This window comes from Xiphophorus maculatus, chromosome 21 (assembly GCF_002775205.1).
Source record: "Xiphophorus maculatus strain JP 163 A chromosome 21, X_maculatus-5.0-male, whole genome shotgun sequence".
NCBI classification, from domain to species: Eukaryota; Metazoa; Chordata; class Actinopteri; order Cyprinodontiformes; family Poeciliidae; genus Xiphophorus; species Xiphophorus maculatus.
The window spans coordinates 4,347,472-4,367,312 of NC_036463.1; the positions used below are offsets into that span (position 1 = coordinate 4,347,472).

At 34.1% G+C, this 19,841-nt stretch overlaps 1 protein-coding gene across 3 annotated transcripts; it reads left to right on the forward strand.

Annotated features, from left to right (window-relative positions):
* The first annotated feature begins 2,389 nt into the window (after positions 1-2,389).
* Positions 2,390-18,744, forward strand: smpx (small muscle protein, X-linked). Of its 3 annotated transcripts, none has more exons than XM_023326421.1 (5): positions 2,390-2,463; positions 7,626-7,688; positions 10,690-10,776; positions 11,981-12,121; positions 15,415-18,744. In XM_023326421.1, the coding sequence occupies exons 1-4, from the start codon at positions 2,410-2,412 to the stop codon at positions 12,116-12,118; spliced, it is 342 nt and encodes a 113-aa protein (XP_023182189.1). In that variant the 5' UTR covers positions 2,390-2,409; the 3' UTR covers positions 12,119-12,121; positions 15,415-18,744. The 3 variants fall into 3 exon arrangements, with proteins under 3 accessions (XP_023182189.1, XP_023182192.1, XP_023182191.1); XM_023326424.1 differs by lacking the exon at positions 2,390-2,463 and adding an exon at positions 3,425-3,573; XM_023326423.1 differs by lacking the exon at positions 2,390-2,463 and adding an exon at positions 7,518-7,539.
* The last annotated feature ends 1,097 nt before the right edge of the window (positions 18,745-19,841 follow it).

The following is a 19,841-nucleotide window of genomic DNA, read 5'->3' on the forward strand; positions in this document are numbered from 1 at the left end:
TCTTCTGCTTCGTTTGTGGTTATCTTACAGCGCACTACTGCCACCTAGCGATGGAATTTCCTAAAAATTTTAGATTGAAATAGAAAAAAAGTGTTAGTTTTAATTTAATAAAAAAAAGTGTACACAAAAAATGCTAGGTAAAAACGTTTTAAAAATGACAAAATTAAAATTTTATTTTAAAAAAATCAATCTGATTACTTTAATGCTAGTTCACGCTACATTTTCATACAGGCAGAAGTGACTTTATGGGTCAGAGAAAATGTAGAAATTCCAGTATTATTACTCTTTAAGCTTGTCAACATGTTGTCACATTTTAATCAGCAATTTCTATGTGTTTTAGGTCTGAGGGGAAGTTTTGGAGAAGATAAAAACTTCTCCAAAAGTTTTTATCTTTAGGATAGGGTTAGGATAGAAAACAATACTCTAAGATATAAACATCCCATATATGCATTCTGGAAACACTCAAATTATTTTTGTTTTAATGTCTTAATTCTACATTCTATTTTTTGACTAAGGAGGACTGAATACAAATGTGTGCCACATGTTTGGATGTGTATTTGTCAAAAAAAGAATTGCTTTTCTCCATTTTAACATAAGCAGTTATGCTCCACTGTGAAATTCAATAAAATACATGAAATTATGTGGCTGTAATGAGACAAAATAATGGGAAACAGTTCAAGGAGTGTGGATACTTGTGCATGGACACTTAAAGCAAATCAGCAAGTTTTATATTGTCTATGCTGTTAAATGCTAAAAATAAATAAACTTAGACCAGAGTAATCAATAGAGCTGTGGACATAAATATGATGTCGTTAAACACGGTGATGATGTAAGTCGGTCGCTATAAGGAAACTAGCTCAGACTCTGACTCATTTAGAAAGTGAAACATTAAACTGCAAGTGGATAAATGCCTGTTGGTTTAGTCACTTCATATTTCCCCTGCACTTCACAGCCAAATACTCAGAGCCTGCAGCACGTAGCTTCATTTGGAGACTTTCAAAATCATAAATGCATTTACAGCTTAGTAAAACAGAGCTGAAGTAAGCCTCTCTTAGCACATTATCATTAGCATTCACTAGCTAGCTTTTAATTTTCTTTTGTTACCATCATTCTCAGGCTGATCTCAAGTGCTCTGATTTTACAGCAACTTCACATTAGCTTGAAAAATTAAGCGACTACAGCCTTGCAGGTGGCTAAGCTAATCTAAACTAGAAACTAAACCAGCTAGATCCCTGATTTTACAATGGGAAGTTAATCAGGCTGTATACTCTTCTCGCTACAGATGCTAAGCTAATCTGAACTAGCAGCTAGCCACTAGCACTAATATGTCAGTAACAAAGCCCTCCACTTCTATCATCACCTCTTTTAAAGATGAGTAAAGGTTTTAAACTAAGCCCATACTTTTATCTGTAGAATATTGTAAAATTTGGAAATTTAGAAGGTGACAAGCTTTAATATGATTTAAGAAAAGTTTAACATTTTAACAGTTTATCATTAGTTTGACAGAAAACAGTTGAAAAGCCGTTTTTAGGGCTTTGGGACTCAGTCATTTTGTGCCAAAAATGATTTTATTTTATTATTTATTCATGGATTTTGACTAACTTAACTTTTAAGTCAATAATTCAGTTATACTGATGAAAAGCTAAAGTTTCTAGTGGTAGATTATTTCACTTATAATATGGGAAAATGTCTTGTTATAAGAGAAATAATCTGCCGGTGAAACTAGCAGCTTCTTTTATTAATATTAAGGAATTATTCACTTTAAAGTTTAAACAAGCTTCTATATTGCTGAAAAGTTACTTGTAAGTTAGTTTAGTCTTATTTCTAGTGTGCTAAGATATATTCACTAGAAACTAGACCAAAAATACTTGATAAGTGTTTTTGCAGTGAAGGTTGCGAATAAATGCGGAGGGCTGCAGTAGCTGCAGTTTGTCCTTAAATGCAGTTTAACTCTCTGCGGTGAGGATGTTTATCTCTACAACACCAGACTCTCCTCGCCAACAGGTGAGGACAGCATGTGGGTTGTATTTGCATATGTTGGAATAAATAAACAGGCTGCAGTTTAGGGTTTCTAATTTCACTACCTGGACACACAGCAGCTCCATCTGTCCGGCAGAACCGACCCAGAAGGACCCTGGAGGTTTGTTGTGATGAATGTGGGTCAGTTTTGACAAAGGTAAGTGAAATACGCTCATCATCGACTCACATTGAGAGGGAGGGCTGAAGGCTCATCTAAGTTGTGTGATGCTGGGTCAGTTTCCACACTTGGAGGAGTCCCGTGTCTACTGGAGCCAATCAGGACGAGCTGAAACGGGTCAGGTAGCTGGAGAGGAGCTCAGAGAGAGCGCGAGGCCGGCCAGAGCAGCTACGCACAACAGGAGGTAAGACAACACACACACACACACACACATGATCACACACACCTTTAACTCTGCCGGATCCCTCCTGTGGCTGCACATTAAGGTAAATGTTAAATTTAAAAACATCAAGCGGCTCCTGGTCGCCCCTCATGGGCATCAGAGCAGAATTAGGCCACTGCCTTTTTAGCCACTGAGATTAAAGAGGGGATTCATACGCATGTTTTCTTTGTTCTTTTGCAGTTCACACTTTATTTATTATGTTTGTTCTTTAAAAAGTTAGTTTTTTAGTGAAATTTGACAATTATTTATGAAGTCAACATGCCACCGTAGTTAAATATTCCAAATATGGTCTTTCACTCAAAATTAAAAATAAACAAACGGGTTCAAACTATGTATAAGGAATTTAAATCTTTATTTATTTCAAACAAGTAAAATGTCAGAGAAAAAAAATACAATAAAAAACAAAACAAAAAAATATATATATAAATATAAAAATAGATAATGTTTGTTATTTAATAATAATAATTGAATAAGTAAAATGTCAGAGAAACAATTTCAATAAGAAAATATATATATGTATTCTTATTGAGTTTTTTCTGACATTTTACATAAATATTAATTTCTTATATCTAGAAATAAATACTTAAAAATATCTATATCTATCTATATATAAATATTGTGTTATATAATAATAATAATAATAATTCATCCCTGTTCAAGGAGTACAGAATCCAAATATGTATGCATGTATGTATAGCATTATACATTCCTAATATTTACTCATGTCATCATTTCTATTCTTTTAAAATTAAATATATTCAATCAATTTATTATGTAGTCTACGCCATGTTTACTGCAACAGTCTCCTGTAAGACATCCATACATTTACATTAATCTTTAACAAAACAATCAAAAGTAAATCAATCAATCAAGAACCACTAAAGTAGTTTTTACACACAGTTTTAGTTGTGTTATGATCCGTTTTATGAGAGCGAGTGAGTGTGTGAGCGGATAGAAAGCAGGTCCCTTCTGTGTATCACTCATCTATTTATAGAGAGAACAAATCCTAGATATGAGAGGAATCCTTCAGCCACAAACGAGGCAGCGGCAGAGAGGAGAGGCTAAAGAGAAACACGCAGAGAGGTGTCAAGTCAAAGGAACCACATTTAGGACTCAGTTCAAGTAGTAGACGGCGCTGTTCCTTCATCAGGTGGTGAGTTAAAGCTACTTCATGTTTTACATCAACTAGAAAAGTTTTAGATCATAACTCAAACTTATCTGTAATAAAGAAATCTTTATTTCACTCTGATTTGATCTTAGTGTGCAGTAAATTCAAATTAAATTGGATAATTTGAAATTTTGTAAGCTAGCTGTGAAGCAAAATCCCAGCAAAAATGGTTCTGGAAGTCAGTTTGTTTATAGGAATGGAGGTTTCCGGCTAGTCGGATAATACTTTATATTAAGTGTTAATGGTTCTACCTGTAGACTCCTCTGTTGTTTATAGTAGAGCTGGACAATATGGCTGAGAAACACACCACAATATAAACGCTTCCTAATGTCGATAATTATTTTGTTTGTTTTAAATATCCAAACTGGTTGTGCGACCTCCTGTTTTATCCACAGTTTTCACTTCACGCCATTGTTTTCTCTTTTATTATTTTCAATCAGTTACGAGGCACAATGGGGGAAACTGAAATTGCCGCGCCAGTTCCTCAGCAGGCCGTTGCTAGGCGACCAGAGAGCGAGCGAGTTAGTTAATTCCACAAACATTTCCTTTAGCTAGCTGGGAAAGTTTGGCAAGTCTTTCCTCTGGCTACGTTTCCCATAAAGCTGTACTGTTTTTGATTTGGAGTTCAGTGTATATTACGTTGAATATTGAATATTCTACCAGGCGTATTATCTATTAATATTGATCACATCCAACTTTTCTGTCTAAAGTTTTGCTCTCTCGTTTTGTTCGAACTTAATAAAACAAAGCAGCCATTTTAGCTTCAGAAACAACACTTATTTATACAAAATGCTAATAAACATGTTAGTTATTTAATGCTTAGCAATGTTCTTAGTTTTATTTTTACAGTTTTTGTTACTCAAATTCAGTCTATTCTGATTGTTTTATTCAGTTCTTCTGATGCTAATTATTTCATCAACTGTCCAAGACTGTGTTGAGTCGGAGGCGTTTTTGACACGTTTCCAGGAAATGTTGAACCCTGAAAAACCCTTAGGAACATTTTATAAACTCCTTTTCTTATTGTTAGGCCAGAAAGCCGTGTATAAAAATGACTCATTATGTCATAAATCTCACTAAGATTTCAATAACAAGTAAATAGACACTTATTTTGTATGTTTATTGTAAAGAAACACAAAGTTTAATGCTCCTTAAACAAAAAGTTAACTTTATCTGGCATAAAGATGTAATTAAAACATTAAATGTTATAGTCACATCATGACATTCATAAAGTACAATAATAGCACACGTGCACACACCCTACTAATCATTCCTCGACACGAACGCAAAAGATCCAGTTTGTGCACAACTGGTTTGACATAAAATCTCCTCCACCTGCGCACAGAAAGCAAAAGAAAGACTTTATTAGGAAGCAGCTGCTTCTCATCACGTAACATCCCACAAGCTGGAGCATATTTTGGTGGGAGAGCGGAGAGTTTTTCCTGTGTTGTTGTCAAACAGCTCCATGGAAACCAAAGGAGGGAAACGTTTCTGGTCCTCCGGGCTGCAAACGGACTGGATAAAAACACAGGAGCAGGAAGGACTACTCAGGAAAATAAAAAGAAGTTTTTAGGAAGGAAATAAATACTAAAAAATGACTCATAACTACTCAGGAAAAGTACAACAGCGTGTTAGAGTTAAAAAAGAGTAGAAAAACAAAAAAAGGAGGAGTAAAATTTGAGTTTCTGAGTTTCAAAAGTCAAAAATACATCCTGAGTTTTTTCAAGCACGTTTTTGACTTTCCAAACTCAGACATTTTCAAGTCCTTTCCTTAAAGAAATCTGAGATTAATCTCAACATTTCTGAGATTTTTCTAGAAAATGTTCAACTTTTAAAAGGAACTTTTTCCTTTTTTTCCCCAATTTAGCCTCATCAGATTAAGAATGTTTTCAAAAATAAATACAGAAAATTATTTTACATAATATTTTTAATTACTTTATATATTACAGCATACTGTATAATTATTTTATATATTATATAGAATCCATAAATAAACTGTTAAAATAAATAAACCTGCAGTGGAGGGCGGACAGGTGAGTTCAGGTGCGGAGGAACGAGGAGCGAAGCGACAGCCAGGTAAGAATCCAGGAACGTTTTACGATTAATCTGCAGGGGCGAAAAAGGGACTCGGGCAACCAGGGGGTAACAATCCACAGCGTCACAAGGGGAGAAATCCAGACTAAAGTTGTATTATTACTTCCTTCTGCCATGTTTTCCATTCAACTTTGCCCATTTAATTATTTCTGACATCATGTAGGTTGGACTTCAGTTGCCATAAAAAACCTCGTTTGTCTGCTGGAAAGGTCTGACAAGATTTTATATTTGCCTTAATACTTTATGGAACCCAAAAGGAAAATTAAATGTTGCTGTAACTCATATTAGTTAAAGAAAAAGAGCAAAAAGTGAAGATCAGTTCAAAACAAGAAGGAACGGTTGTCCAGTGACGGTGTGTGGATGTGAATAGTTGTTTTTTCTGACTTTTCAGTGTTTAAACTCTCCAAAGATAAACTCCCAAAACGCCGAACAAGATGAAGTTTGCAGAGAAAACGTATGAATGGATCCAACAATGTTTTCCTTTATCCCGTCAGAGGTCCACACTGATGATGCAAATGTTGGCGAATGTGCAAATTACATGGAAACAATGGTTTCAGTCTTCTCTGTATTCTTTGGAGCAAAACTCACTGATGAAAATAGATATTTACAAAACACTCTATAAAAAGATATTAATTTATTTCTCACTGTGTGAAGAAAAAAACGACAATTATCTTTGTGAAGGGAAACTATTTTTAAAGAAAATTTTAGTTTGTAGCTTCTTGAATAATTCATATACTGCAGGATTTTTATGTCTATAAATGCCAAATCAAATAAAATCAGGTAAAAATATCAGGAAAATAATCATCAGTTCAGTCAGGAGGAATGGGCCAGAATTACAGCAAACTGGTGTGAAAAACTTGGGGAGGAAAAGTAAGACATTTAAAATTAATTCTGCCAAATACAGAGGAAATGTACGAGTGCATTAGGTTAATCATAGTTAGAAAATAAAGAAGTTAATTTCTACCAAAAAGAAAGAAAAAAAACCCCAGAAATTTTAAGATTATTCTCAGAAATTTGCTTGAAAAAATATTAATCTCAGAAATATTTTTTTTAAAAAAATCTGAATTTTCTGAGCTCCAAAAGTAAAAAACAAAACTAATAAATGTTATTTATCTTGGTATATTTTTTTAGAAAAGAGAAATGGCTGAGCTCCAAAAGCAAAAAATAAATAAATAAAAAAAATGTTAGAAAAAAACTCCAATTTTGGAAAGCTCAAATGTCTTCTGAAATTTTAAACTCTAAAATTCCAAGTTTTCTCCATATTTTTCTTGCATATTTTTTACTTTTCAAAAAAAAAAAAAAATCTAGAAAATTTCTGAGATTAGTTTCAATTCTGGACTTTTGGAGCTCTGAAATTTTTTAGTCTCTTTTAATTTTTTTGACTGCAATTCACTCCTTTTTAAAAATTCATTTGCAGTGGTTGTATAGATGTATGGAAAACAAAATCCACAAAAGAATTTCTTTGTGTTCCAGCATTTAGCAAATCTTAATAACTTTGGCAAAAGTAACTCATCTCAAACAGAAAAGTCTGGTTTTATGTCAGGTAGAGGGGAAGGAGTGTCTGTTTAAAGTGCATGTAAATGTCTGGTTTCAGACAGTTTGCATGTCCTCTGGTTTAAATAATTTATTCTAATCCTAAATGCAGTAATAATATAGCACTGCATGCATTTCTCCACACATTTTTTTCATCATTGATTGATTGGTGTGACTAATTTATTTAATTACAATCCAAAGGTGCACCCAGAGGTGAAACCAGCTCACTTTTATTTTGACAGGATTTCTGTCTGCTTCTCATGAAAGATTCAGAGAACAGTTCCTGTACCTGGTTTTCTTTGTAAGAGTCGCTAAGCAACTGTAATGGTATCCCGTTCCTCATAAACCGCTGTCCCAGTGCGCCCAGTAGCTTCCCGACCCACTGGTGAATGTGTTGGGTTTCCCTCCTGCAGGTCAGCGGACTCACTGAGGCGAGGATTATGTCCAAACCTGTGACCAACGTGAAGGCCTTGCAGGTAAATGACTTTCTACTGCACAGAGTCTTTTCCACATAAAGGTATTTATTATTACTGAAGGTTCAAACAGTGCATTTACAATATCAAGGCTTTTTTTTGTGCAAATTTGAGAGCGAGGCAAACATATGCAGCTTTAAATGTCAAAAAGAAGTTTTATTCAGTGAATCCGCTTCTTATTGTGCTCGTTTTCATGTCTAACCATGGGATAGGCGTCGGTACAAACAGGAAATTCACAGCTCACACTGCAAAAACACAAAATATTTACCAAGTGATTTGGTCCAGTTTCTAGTGCAAATATCTTACTAAACTTAAAATAAGAAAAAATTACTTATAAGGAACTTTTCAGCAAGATATAGGAGCTTGTTTATTCAATTGCTGGATTATTTCACTGATAATATAAGAAAAGTCAAAAATAATCTGCCTTTTTCTGCAATTTTAAGAAATTATTTACCCAAAATAAGCTCCTACATTTTGCTAAAAAAATTACTTACAAGTTAGTTGTGTCTTATTTTAAGTGCAGCAAGATATTTGCACTAGAAACTAGACCAAAATTACTTGGTCATATTTTGTGTTTTTGCAGTGCAGTCTCATAGCAGCAGTACAATTTCACATTAAAAATATCTCATCATATAAAATAAATAAAAAAGAAAAACCTTCTGATTCTGCCATGTCAGCAGATTTGCATATTACAATTATTTTTTCCAAATTTTAGATTCTATTTTAAACATTTTCCAAATAACAACATAAAGTCATGTTATCTAGTTAATCACAACAATCGCCAATTCGTTGATAAAAATAGCTGCTTATTTCCATTGCTGGATTTAATGTCGTAATAATGTTAAAAGTCACAAACGTAGCTTCACTTTGAGCTATTTCTGTCTTTGATTTTTCCTACTTGAGTGTACATTTTGACTATATTATTCAAAAATATTTTCTAGAAACAGAAATAGGCATATTGACGCCTGTAAGGCGACAAAATGCAGAGAATTAAGATAAACGTTAATTTTGTTTGTATTATAGATGAATTTCTAATTACGCTCCAAAATAAAATGTCAATCTAAGAAAGAAACTTTAAATTATGGTGTTGGATTGTGGATAAAATAGTAGTTACAGCCATAAATAAGCACGGAAAAGTATTATTTTCAAATCAAAAGTGTTTTTGTATCTATTTGTTTTAAGGTTTTGTTTTGTAACAAAAAATCATGTTGACTGGAATGAAAAAATGGTAAATTATACAAATCTAATGCTAAAATGCACAGTTCACAGAAATAACCTGAAACCTAATTAGACTAATTTATACGTAATTAATTCATGTAATTTTTCTAATCTTAAAAGTTTATATTTTATTTTGTAATTCAAAATGTCACTGGAATACAACCAAAACAAAATGTGTCACATTAGGAGCCAATATTAGAACATGTATCAATCTAAGGATCTGTAAAAGGTGCTAATATTAGCATTAGCATGCTAACAAGAGGAACGTCGTAGGTCAAGGCCATTTGTACAGAACATTTCAGCAAAAAGGCAGAACAGCTGAACTACTTTACTTTGTAATGATCAGAGAAACCTTTTAAAACTTCCAGAAATAAAAGTCAGCGGCTGCTAATGCTAATGTTAGCGTTAGCTTGCTTGTCTTAGGCCATTTTTGGTCCATTTTAAATGGCGTACATTACTACGTTTTTGTTTCAAAATCAATACAGACTAAAAATGAAAACCTAACAAGATGTGAAAACAACATCATGATATCAAAACATGAAAATAAAACAAATAATTCACAACTCAAAGTAATTAAATATTAAGATAAATTAGAATCACATTCAAGAGTGCTTGAGGACAAAATCACGACTTTTTTATTAAAAAGAAAATGAAGTTTTTTCTGATTATATTTGACAAATAAAACAAGAAAACTAATTAGTTTGGTTGGTTTTAGTTGTAGCTATTTAATGTTGCAGATTTTTAAATTTATCATATGAAAGGGGGAAAAAAATCAATTTTTACTTATAAAAGAAAAAAGCTAAATATCCAAAGCAGGTTTGTAAAGAAAAGAATCAAATACAAAAGAAAGTAGTAAAATGTTGAATTGTTTTGTGCATTATTTCTGTTTGTAATAGTCTGATTGTATTTTCATTCATGATTTCTTTCAGTTGCTACATGAACTCATCATGTTTATTACTGAATTAAATAAAAAATAAGATGTAATGAATAAAGTGAAACCTGCTTCTTTAACTTCACAGCTACGCACTACTTTAAATAAAATATTCATGAAAGGCTTTGGAGTTTATGGATGTAATGCAATAAATACTTTATCGAAAATCTTGTCATAACTGCATAAATTTTTATTTTAAAACTCAGTTTTTCTTTACATAAAATGGAAGTAAAAAAACAACTTTATATTGAGGTGTTGCGATTTTCCAGTAATAATGGCTTTCTTTTTAATACTCCTTTAATCTTTGGTTGTAGAGATGAATTAGTTTCGCTAAAAGCACTTTACGCATAAAGACAGCAAACAGTTTCAGGCAAAGCAACATTACAGGAATACAAACGTCAGCAAACATGCTGCAGGATTCAAGAAGTGATTTTTTTTTTATTTAATTTTTCCACTTTCAGAGTCTGTTTCCGGTCTTAAAACCTTTAAAACACTTCAGTAACAAACACTGCCCCAGCTTCGTACAGCTCTACAATGTGCGCTTATTTACAAATACAGTACAAACACATAAAATAGGCAGCGGCTAGCACGGAGCTAGCTAGCGGCTAGCACGGAGCTAGCAAACGGCTAGCACGGAGCTAGCTAGCGGCTAGCACGGAGCTAGCTAGCTGCTATCTAACTACGTGTTAGCTATATGCTAACTCGACTAGCTTCCTCTCTTCTCTTTCTGGCCTAATTTTCATAAACACACACGTCGGTTTTTATGGCCCGCTGAAACCAGGAAGCAGCGGTCACCATTAAAAACGACTAGCGCAAACATTGAGCTCCATTCATCGCTTCATTTCCCCCCACCAGGCTAATCTGAACATCCCGATGGGAGCGCTGCGTCCGGGGGCGGGACTTCCTGTCAAGAGGAGAGAGGAGACAGCGGACACAGAGGAGGTGAGACTGGACACAAGGCTCAGCTCAGCTCCACTTTATTTAGGTGAATTATCAACATTACACACAGGAAAAAAAACAATATAAAATGTTACTTTAACAACAACAACAAAAAAAATGACTGAAGGCAAAGGCTAACACCTGCCTGCTAATGAACAAATTTCACTCACTACTTCAACTTATTTTTACTCAAGTAAAAGTAAAAAGTAGCCATCCAAGAAATTAGTCAAGAGTAAAAAAGCAAATTATTAAACATTTAATATTTTAAAATTACATCATGAAATGGTTGCAATACGAGTTTAAGTGGAAAGAGGTGGTATTTTAGGGATCAAAATGGCAATAATTCATGTAAGTAGCAAAAAATATCAAAATTAGGCAAAAGAAAATGTTTCCAAGACAGTCTTTTTCCCAATAAAAACTTATGAAACTTTAATAAAAACAGCAAATATGTGTCTGTGTCTGGTGAATTTGTGGTTAAAACATGTTTGTTCGTTGTTCAGTTGGTAGAGAGTCCAGACATTTTACTCAAGATAGAGAGATTTCATAACAAAACTACTCAAAGTAAAAAGTGCAGCATAGTAAAAATACTCAAAAAAGCACATTTAAAATAAAAACACTCAAGCAAATGTAACTAATTACTACCCAACTTGCAGCCTACATTAACAAAAGATATATTCTGTTCATACAATAACACATACACACATTTATATTTAAGTATGAATTTTTTTGCAACAGCATAAGCTTTTATCATTTTAAAGCTCTTTTAAAGCAAGACGGGACATAATTTGATATCATCACTTAGTTCATTCCACAGTTTAGGGCCAATAACTGAACCACAAACCTGACCTTTCTCTTTAGCATTTTCGGCTTTCTGCAGATTTGCATTCTCACGGCTGTTTAGTTAAAGGAAGCTTCAACCAAACTCTTTGGCTCTGTTGAGCCTTTTGAACCAGATTGAGAGTCGTACAGCAGGTGTGAACACCTCCACATGTGGACTCTCTGGTCCTGTTCGGTCACACCTTGTGTTTCCCTAAGCAAATGAAGTTGGGTCACATTGTGGGCCGAGCTGAACAAACATAAAGAAGAGAAACCAAATTTCTCAGAATCTGCGGCTTTAAAGAATGGTAAAAGGTTTGGCTTTCACAGCCAGCCATAATATTTTTACTTTAAAAGGTTTTCATTCAGTTTATTTGTTGTTTCCCTGCAGGCTCAACCACCAGAACTACCAATGCGTCCCCCGTCACTAGAAGAGAAGAAATCTTTGCAGAAGCTACCGGGCCCGGCGGTCAACCTATCGGAGCTACAAAACAAAAAGAGTGAACTACGATGGGTCACCAAGGAGTAACATGTAGGTTCATCTGTAGTTTCACTCGGTTAATAATAAAAACTGCAATCTGTTACACCCACAAGAGCTGAAAGTGTCAGCTTGATCATTTTTGAAGATGAATGGTTGAAAAGAAATAAAAGCTAACGGTATTCGCAGGTGGGATTGTTGATTTTCATATTGTATCAAAACTGTTTTTGGCTACACGCTGCAAAAAAATAAAATCTTACCAAGTAATTTGGTCTACTTTCTAGTATGAATATCTTAGTGCACCTGAAATAAAACAAAAGTAGTTCAAAAGTAAGTTTCAGCAAGAAATAAGAGGTTATTTTATGTCAATATTTACTTAATATTGATGAAAAAGTACTAGATTCATTCAAAATACTTTTTTCCCCATGTCATAAGATAATCTGCTAAGTAAACAAGTACTAACTACTAAGATATTTATACTAGAAACTAGGTTTTGTGTTTTTTCATTGAGGGAAGAAAACGTGAAGCAAAAATGTAATCTCAATAATTAATATAATAAATTAAATCCTCTAAAAAAGGAACAAAAGATATCCAATGTTTTGTAAAAGTATGTTTGTTTATAATATATTGAGTTTTGACCAGATGATTATAATAATTGAATAAATAATAACATATAAGTATTATAAATGTATATATATACAGTATTATGGAATATAATACAATGAAAAATTTAGTCAAATACATTAAATTAAATGCAACATACATGTATAATAAAAAGGGAGCAACATTAAAATACTAAAGTAAGGAAGTGAGGAACAAACATTATTCAAAATATATGACAAACGTACAAAAATACATTTATTTTTCCGTTCCATGTTGTAGTTTTCAGAGTTGCTGAGTGCAGAAAGTCTCCAGAAATAAAATTGATGCAAATAAGAACCAAAGCACAGAAAGGAAGGATAGAGGGTGATTTGTAAGCCATGTCACAGCCTCATAGAGAGGGATGCAAATTCAGTCTGAGTGAAAGAAAATAGCTAATATTTTTCCAACAAAAACGCAGCTGTGTTTTAACATGCAGAAGGAAGCGTGGAGGCTGTTTGGGAATACAGCAAAAAGTCCAGAGCAGACTAAAACTAAAAACAATTAAGCAGTCTAGACAAAACTATTAACTGTATCTTTTATTCCTATCAGGGGTGTCGAACTCCAGTCCTCAAGGTAACCTGCAACTTTTAGATGTGCCTCTGCTGCACCACCTGAACAGAATAATTAGGTAATTAGCAAGGCTCGGAGAACTGATCTACACAAGGAGGAGGTAATTAAGCCATTTCATTCCGGTGTTTTGTACCTGTGGCACATCTAAAAGCTGCAGGACAGCGGCCCTCGAGGACTGGAGTTTGACACCTGTGCTTTAGATAATATTTAACTTGAGAAAAAATAGTTTGACTTAAAAAACTGCTAATTTTAGCTCGTAAAGGCAGAAATATTTAAAATCTTTACTGTCAAAGGTAAATATAGTTACTGGTAATTCTCTCGGTTCGCCACAGGGGGTCACTGTTGGCCACTCTTCTTTCCATTGGGTCAAGCTGAGCTATTGTTTGGGTGTGTGAGCGTGTGTGTGTGTGGGCTGGGAGGGTTGAGTCAGGCGCTATATTTGTATTTTATAGCATTCTAGTGTGTGTTTTAGGAGTGTGAGCAATGTGGAGCGGTCTGTGCTGTGACTTTGTCAGCAGGACACAGAAACCGCGGCACATAAACACCGAGACCGCTCCACCCTGTCAAAGGAACGCAGCAGGAGCCGTCCGATAATGAAGCGAAACCAACACTAAAAACAACATGTTCACCTGTTTGAATCAGATCTGTCGCTTTTCTTACAAATAGGAAAAACACAAACCTTATTATTGGGAATTTGGGTATGACAGGCTTTTAAAAATAAACATTATTAATCAGAGCAGTTCAACTTAAAATTATGTAAATATGTATCACAAAATACGGGCTTTCATGTCAGCAGATGTTGATATTTAGTGATTATTTTTTTGTTTTAAGAACCTAAAATTCTGCCAAACTAGTGATCTTTCCTGTTTTATCCAAAGTTTTCCTCTTCAGCTGTTGTAGTAATATTCTACGTTCACTCCATATGGCTTTTTATTTATTTTTTTTTAAGCAGTTATGAAGGGTGGCTAAACCTTAAACTGCTGCTGCGCAAGTTACTCAACAGGTTGTTGCTAGGTAACCATAGAATGAGTGAGTTGCTAGGTAACCAAAGACTGAGTGAGTTGATTCCACTAACCTTGCTTGGCTAGCTGTCAAAGATTGAGCAGCTAAAGCCTTCCCTATGCCTACATCTCCCAGAATGCTGTGTGGTTGTAGATCAGAGTTGAGTGAAATGATTGATTATCTATTGATATTGATCACAACATGTGCTGTTATTGATATATTGTCCAGCCCTAAGTTGTTGTAACTCAACAGCTTCTAAGGGTTTGTCTTTTACAAATACAGAGGTGGGAGGGTTGAGTGCCTGTCGCTTTAATTGGTACTAACCAATAGGAGCACGTCTTACATTGTTTCTCCTTAAGTTCCTGTTGTCAGAACTCAAAGCTCTTTGAGTTCAACCAAAAACAGCCGAAACCAAAACATATGAGAATCGAAACCAAGCATTTCTGACGAGCTCAAATACATTCTTTTGTTTTTCACTTCTTGAAAAAATTAACAATTCAGATGAAAAACAGAAGACGTTTTGTAGAAAATTTTGACTTTGTGAGAAAAAATAAGCAATTTGAATGGAGAAAAAAACCAAGATTTTATACAGAAAACTAGATTTATTTTTATTTATAATGTAAGTATTTCAATCACAATTTCATTTCTAATTAAAATCACTTTTTGTTTGAATAAAAATAAGTTACATTTCTCTCCACATTGATTGGGAAATAATGATTTGCTTTTTGAGATCTTCTTGGTGTACCTCATGTTTTCAGCTTTTGTATCAGGTGATTTTTGCAAGAGTAAAATACCATGATTATTTGAAAACTGTATTTTATTTTCAACCCAAGTTATCAGATTTTAATATTAAAATGTTACTTTTTGATCTGAAACTTTTACATGTAACAAAAGCAAAGGATCTTTACTAGATAGTTTTTTGTATGTCATCAATTTTCTTGCCATTAATCCTCTTTACACTAAAACAGGAGACGTTTTCTCGTTGTAAAGTCTCTCGTTGACAAGGAAAATAACAATGCTGTTGCAATCAATTCATGAAAAAAAAATTTAAAATGTAAATGAATATTTCTCTTTAAGATCTGATAGCTGCCAAATAAAATCCCTCACTGCAGATTTCCTCTTTTCTCCTGCAGGAAATTGAGCCGAAGAGGATGGACGATAATCTCCACAAACTCGGACTTTCCTTCTGTTGTGAAAGAGTAGAAACACTGCAGCTACAAGATATCAGAGGAACCCCAACAATCTGTCTAAAATTACCTCTAAAAACATTCCCTAATTCAATATTTCAGATTAAAATACACATTTAAGCTAATTTATAATTTTTAATAGTAGAAATATTCTGTTTTTGCTGCAGTTTGGGTTTGAACTCACTGAATAAGATGAGAGGTGTCAGCCATTATTTAAGTATTTTAGGGTTTGTTTAGTTTATTAGTTTAGAATGAAACACATTTAAAGAATCCTCCTTTATCCCAAAACAAAATTAACTAACATTGTAGCATTAAACTTTTAGGCACTTTAGCTTTTTAGGGCCGCGTTAGTTGGGTTGAGTAGCACTACGTCAGCAGATTTTTACTCTAGTAAAAGTAAAAAGTTAAAGAAATAACTCAAAAGTATTTGGTAAACACAGTTACAAGTAACTTAAAATGATTTAATCAAATATAGTAATAAAATAACAATTCAGACAAAGGAAACACTTTCAAATATATATTTATATTTTCAATACAAATTATGAAACTAATACTTAAAGCAGACAATGTATACAGTATATATAATAACAATATTTTTGGTGTTTACTGTATTTTCTTAACCTTCAAATAATAATAGGACAACAAAGCTTGTCTATTAAGAAGAGGTCTCACTTCAACATAAACCGTAGAAGTGCCCATTTTTGGCTAAAACATGTTTATTCTTCATTCAGTGACGTTATTTGCAGTGAATAAATTTTACTCGAGTAGTAATAATATTATTAATGTAAAACTATACAGTACATCTACTCCTAAACGTTAACTGGCCTGTGATTAAATATTTCTACTGTATCAACTGAAGGGTTGGTTGCTTGGGAATGGGCAGTTATTATTTGTATTTTGTTGATTTTTTCCAGAAAATTAATATTATCACAGTAAAACCTATAAAAAAAACCAACAGACCCATTTTGTCATTTCCTGTTAAAGTAAAAGACAAAAAAAATCATATGTTGGTTTTCTATACGAAAACATTTGTTACTCAGTGGAAATCAAGTAAATGTAGCAAAATTTCATTTTATACACTGGTGTAGATTTTCAGTGGTTGAATAAAAAGCAACAGGACTATAGTTATAGTCAACAATCACACACACCAATTGGCCGGTAACATCAGTAATCGGATATAATGGACGAATGATTGCTCTGACCGTAACTTACTCTGATACTTCCTGCTTTTGTTCAGAACTGACGAAACCTTCTGGATGAGTAGTGAAAAGTCTAGTTGCCCTTTATTTGAGGATTTGTCTTTATTGTCTGCTTTATTTTTATTTTCGAGTGTCACCATATTTTTGAAATTTTGGGGTTGTCAATGACAACCGTGGGATGGGTTGTAATAAAATAAAGTGATGACAATTGTGGCTCCAACTGTGAAACAAAGAGCTTAATGGAAATGCGCCAATTTATAAAAAAAAACTCACATTTTCGGTAAAACGTTTTTGCCCCAGCATGAGGCAGTTTCTCAGTTGTATTAAAATTAGTGTATTTCACAAAACTGCAATGAAAACACTTTTTTTTGAGTCATGATCAAAAATCGAATGTTACTACTGGTGGAAATGACAAAGAAGACGACAGGAAGTGGTAGAAGGAAGATGGTGTGGTATGATTTTTAATGACTAATTGCATAACTAAAGTTATCCAGGTGTGAATTTTATTGCACTTTTTATTTAATGGAAGCACTGTAATTGTGGAATTGTGTTTTTTCGACATTCGTAGAATATTAAACATTTGCGCAGCTTTTTCTGCTAATATGGATTCTTCCTAAGGGTGAGTGTTGGTAGTTGTGCTGCTTTACCTGCCGTCTGGCCGCTCCGGATGTCATTTTGTTCCTGCATTAAGCCTCGATGTAGCCAAACTTCGTCAGGTGTTTGTTTTTTAAATGCCATATTAGACTTGTTGCGTTGATGCACTTTGACGTGCTTCAACCCTGAGGTAATTTTCTGCCGCAACACGCAAACTTCCCCATTCACTCGGAGCGTTAAAGAGTGAAGGAAAGAGGAGATCAGATGCACACAAAAGGTTGCGAAGTGAGATACCTCTAGTTGAATTTGAAGAATTTTCCAAGGAAGCGATGATAAATTATCTTTACCAGGAAATTCTTGATCTATTCTGAGGTCTAAAACATCTTTACAGTAAGATTTTCAGATGACAATCATAGCAAAGCTAAAAACCTGGTTCATACGTCACTGAGTTCTTTCCCCAATCCGTCGATGTGAATCCAGACTCCTTAGAGAGTAAGCCAAATTCAGCCACTTGTATTTCCAATCTCTATGTTTCAGTCACATTTGGGCTCAAGGCCTTAGGTGAGAAATAATGTCAATCAAATGGTAAAGTTAAAGGTTTTACTTTAATGCCGGGTTTCTCTTCAACATTACATCTCTTAGGCATTGTACAGCCATTTTCTGCGGACAATCATGAAAAACATGTTACAAATGAAGGACATGGATGTATTTTAGCAATATTTAGATGCCAGGTAGCCTCTTAAAGTTGACTACTTTTCACCTTTCACCACATATGGATGTTTTTTAGACCAGTGATCCCCAAAGATGTTCCTTGAATTCATTATCCTCCATAGTTTAGAGGTGATTAAAATAAATCTACTTTGCATGTAATACGTTTGTAATAAGATGACAGTTATTTAAATCTTTTGTATGGCAACATTAAAAACTATAAAACATCCTGGACAGAACAGTGACCCAGAAAGTGAACAAACACTGAAGTGTTGGTTGTCGCGTTTCTGCTGTGCACCGCCATTTTGAATATCAAGAGCTGTTCACTCAACGCTGGTTTTGCAATGTGATATTTCTAATTTTGGAAGTCCATAAGCAAATGGGTGCTGAAGGGGATGAGATCAGGTATGATTTCAGTACAATCGGTACATGCAGTAGTAGCGTTAGCAACACTGAAGGGCCCAGTGACGGTGGTGAAACCCCAAGAAGAACCATATTCCTGTAATTAGTTCAGATGGAGGCAGGTCCGGTTTCAGCCATTGTAAATTGGTAAAAATATGTAGGGAAATGGCATTTTTAAATAACATATTACAGAATTTAGAAATTTTAATTACTTTGTGTTACTTAAATTTTTTAGTATTGTGGAAATTGAAATGTAATTTGTATAAGTCCAAAATTTTTAGGAAGACACAGGCTTTCATTGTGTGTCCCAACTTTTTCACTTTTCTGTATGGATATTGAATAAAAGTGGGTTGAGAACACCACCTTAAGGGAACTCCACATTTAATTTCTGTTTATTCATTTTTATATTTGCCAGGTGACACAAGGTTTGGATCTGAGATATGAACCATTCAAACATATTTCCAGTGTCAAATGCAGCACTGAGATAAAGTAAAATCAAGACAAGTTTCTCGTTTTGTTAAAATGTACACTAATAAACCAATCTCTCACTCCAGCTGCAGGAGTTAATAAACCTTTGAAAGAGGCTCAAAAGTCCAGAATCTAGAAATCAACCTATAAGAAACGTTTTCAATCTTCTTTTTTTCATGAAGGATTAAAAGGGTGTAAAAATTGTGCCAATATCTTAGTTTTATTAGCCTCGAAATTGCCTTTCTGCTTGATTCTCATTTCCTTCACTTCTCTGTCTGGGATTTCTCCCATTGAGCTCAATTTCTCCAGTTGTTTACATTAAGTTTCATCGAGCTAGCACATTACATATGGTCACAGACAAATGTTAGCAATCGGGTAAAATCAGATCCAATTGTTTAAAAGTTCAACAGTGTTTACACCTCCGGCTAGCAATCGTTTCTCAATAGCTAACGGTCAAGAACAAACAAAATTTCTGATTTAGTGTTTACGGTTTTTAATCGTCTCATCATCTTTAGGTTTTTAAACCAAATACCCCAACACTAAGTAGCAGCTTTAGTTTTTTTAGATAATTTTGTTGCTCTCCTAAACATATAATCTTGCCAGCAGATTTGCTGAACAGTTTCTGGTATGAAAAACACCCAGAAATAGGATGATTGACTGTGAAAGTAATACTGTGAAGATCACACATTAAAAACTGATTTAATCTTGGCTGAGACATTTAATCCTCTCAGGTGGGTGTTAAGGAGATTGACATAGCAAAGATGTGAGATTAGTTACTTCAAGGCTAAAAAATTTAATTCCTGAAGTCTTTCTGAGCCCTGCCAAAGCATAAAATCTGTCTCCTGTCATTATTCTTGATTTTTTTCTGTATTCTCTTAGGTGGAGGTGTCAACAATAACAAGCACACATACCCCCAGAATTACAGCACAAATCCATCACCAAATCACGTGTCTCTTTGCACATAGATAAATGCTCAAACATAGCAGCTGCAGCTAAATTTAG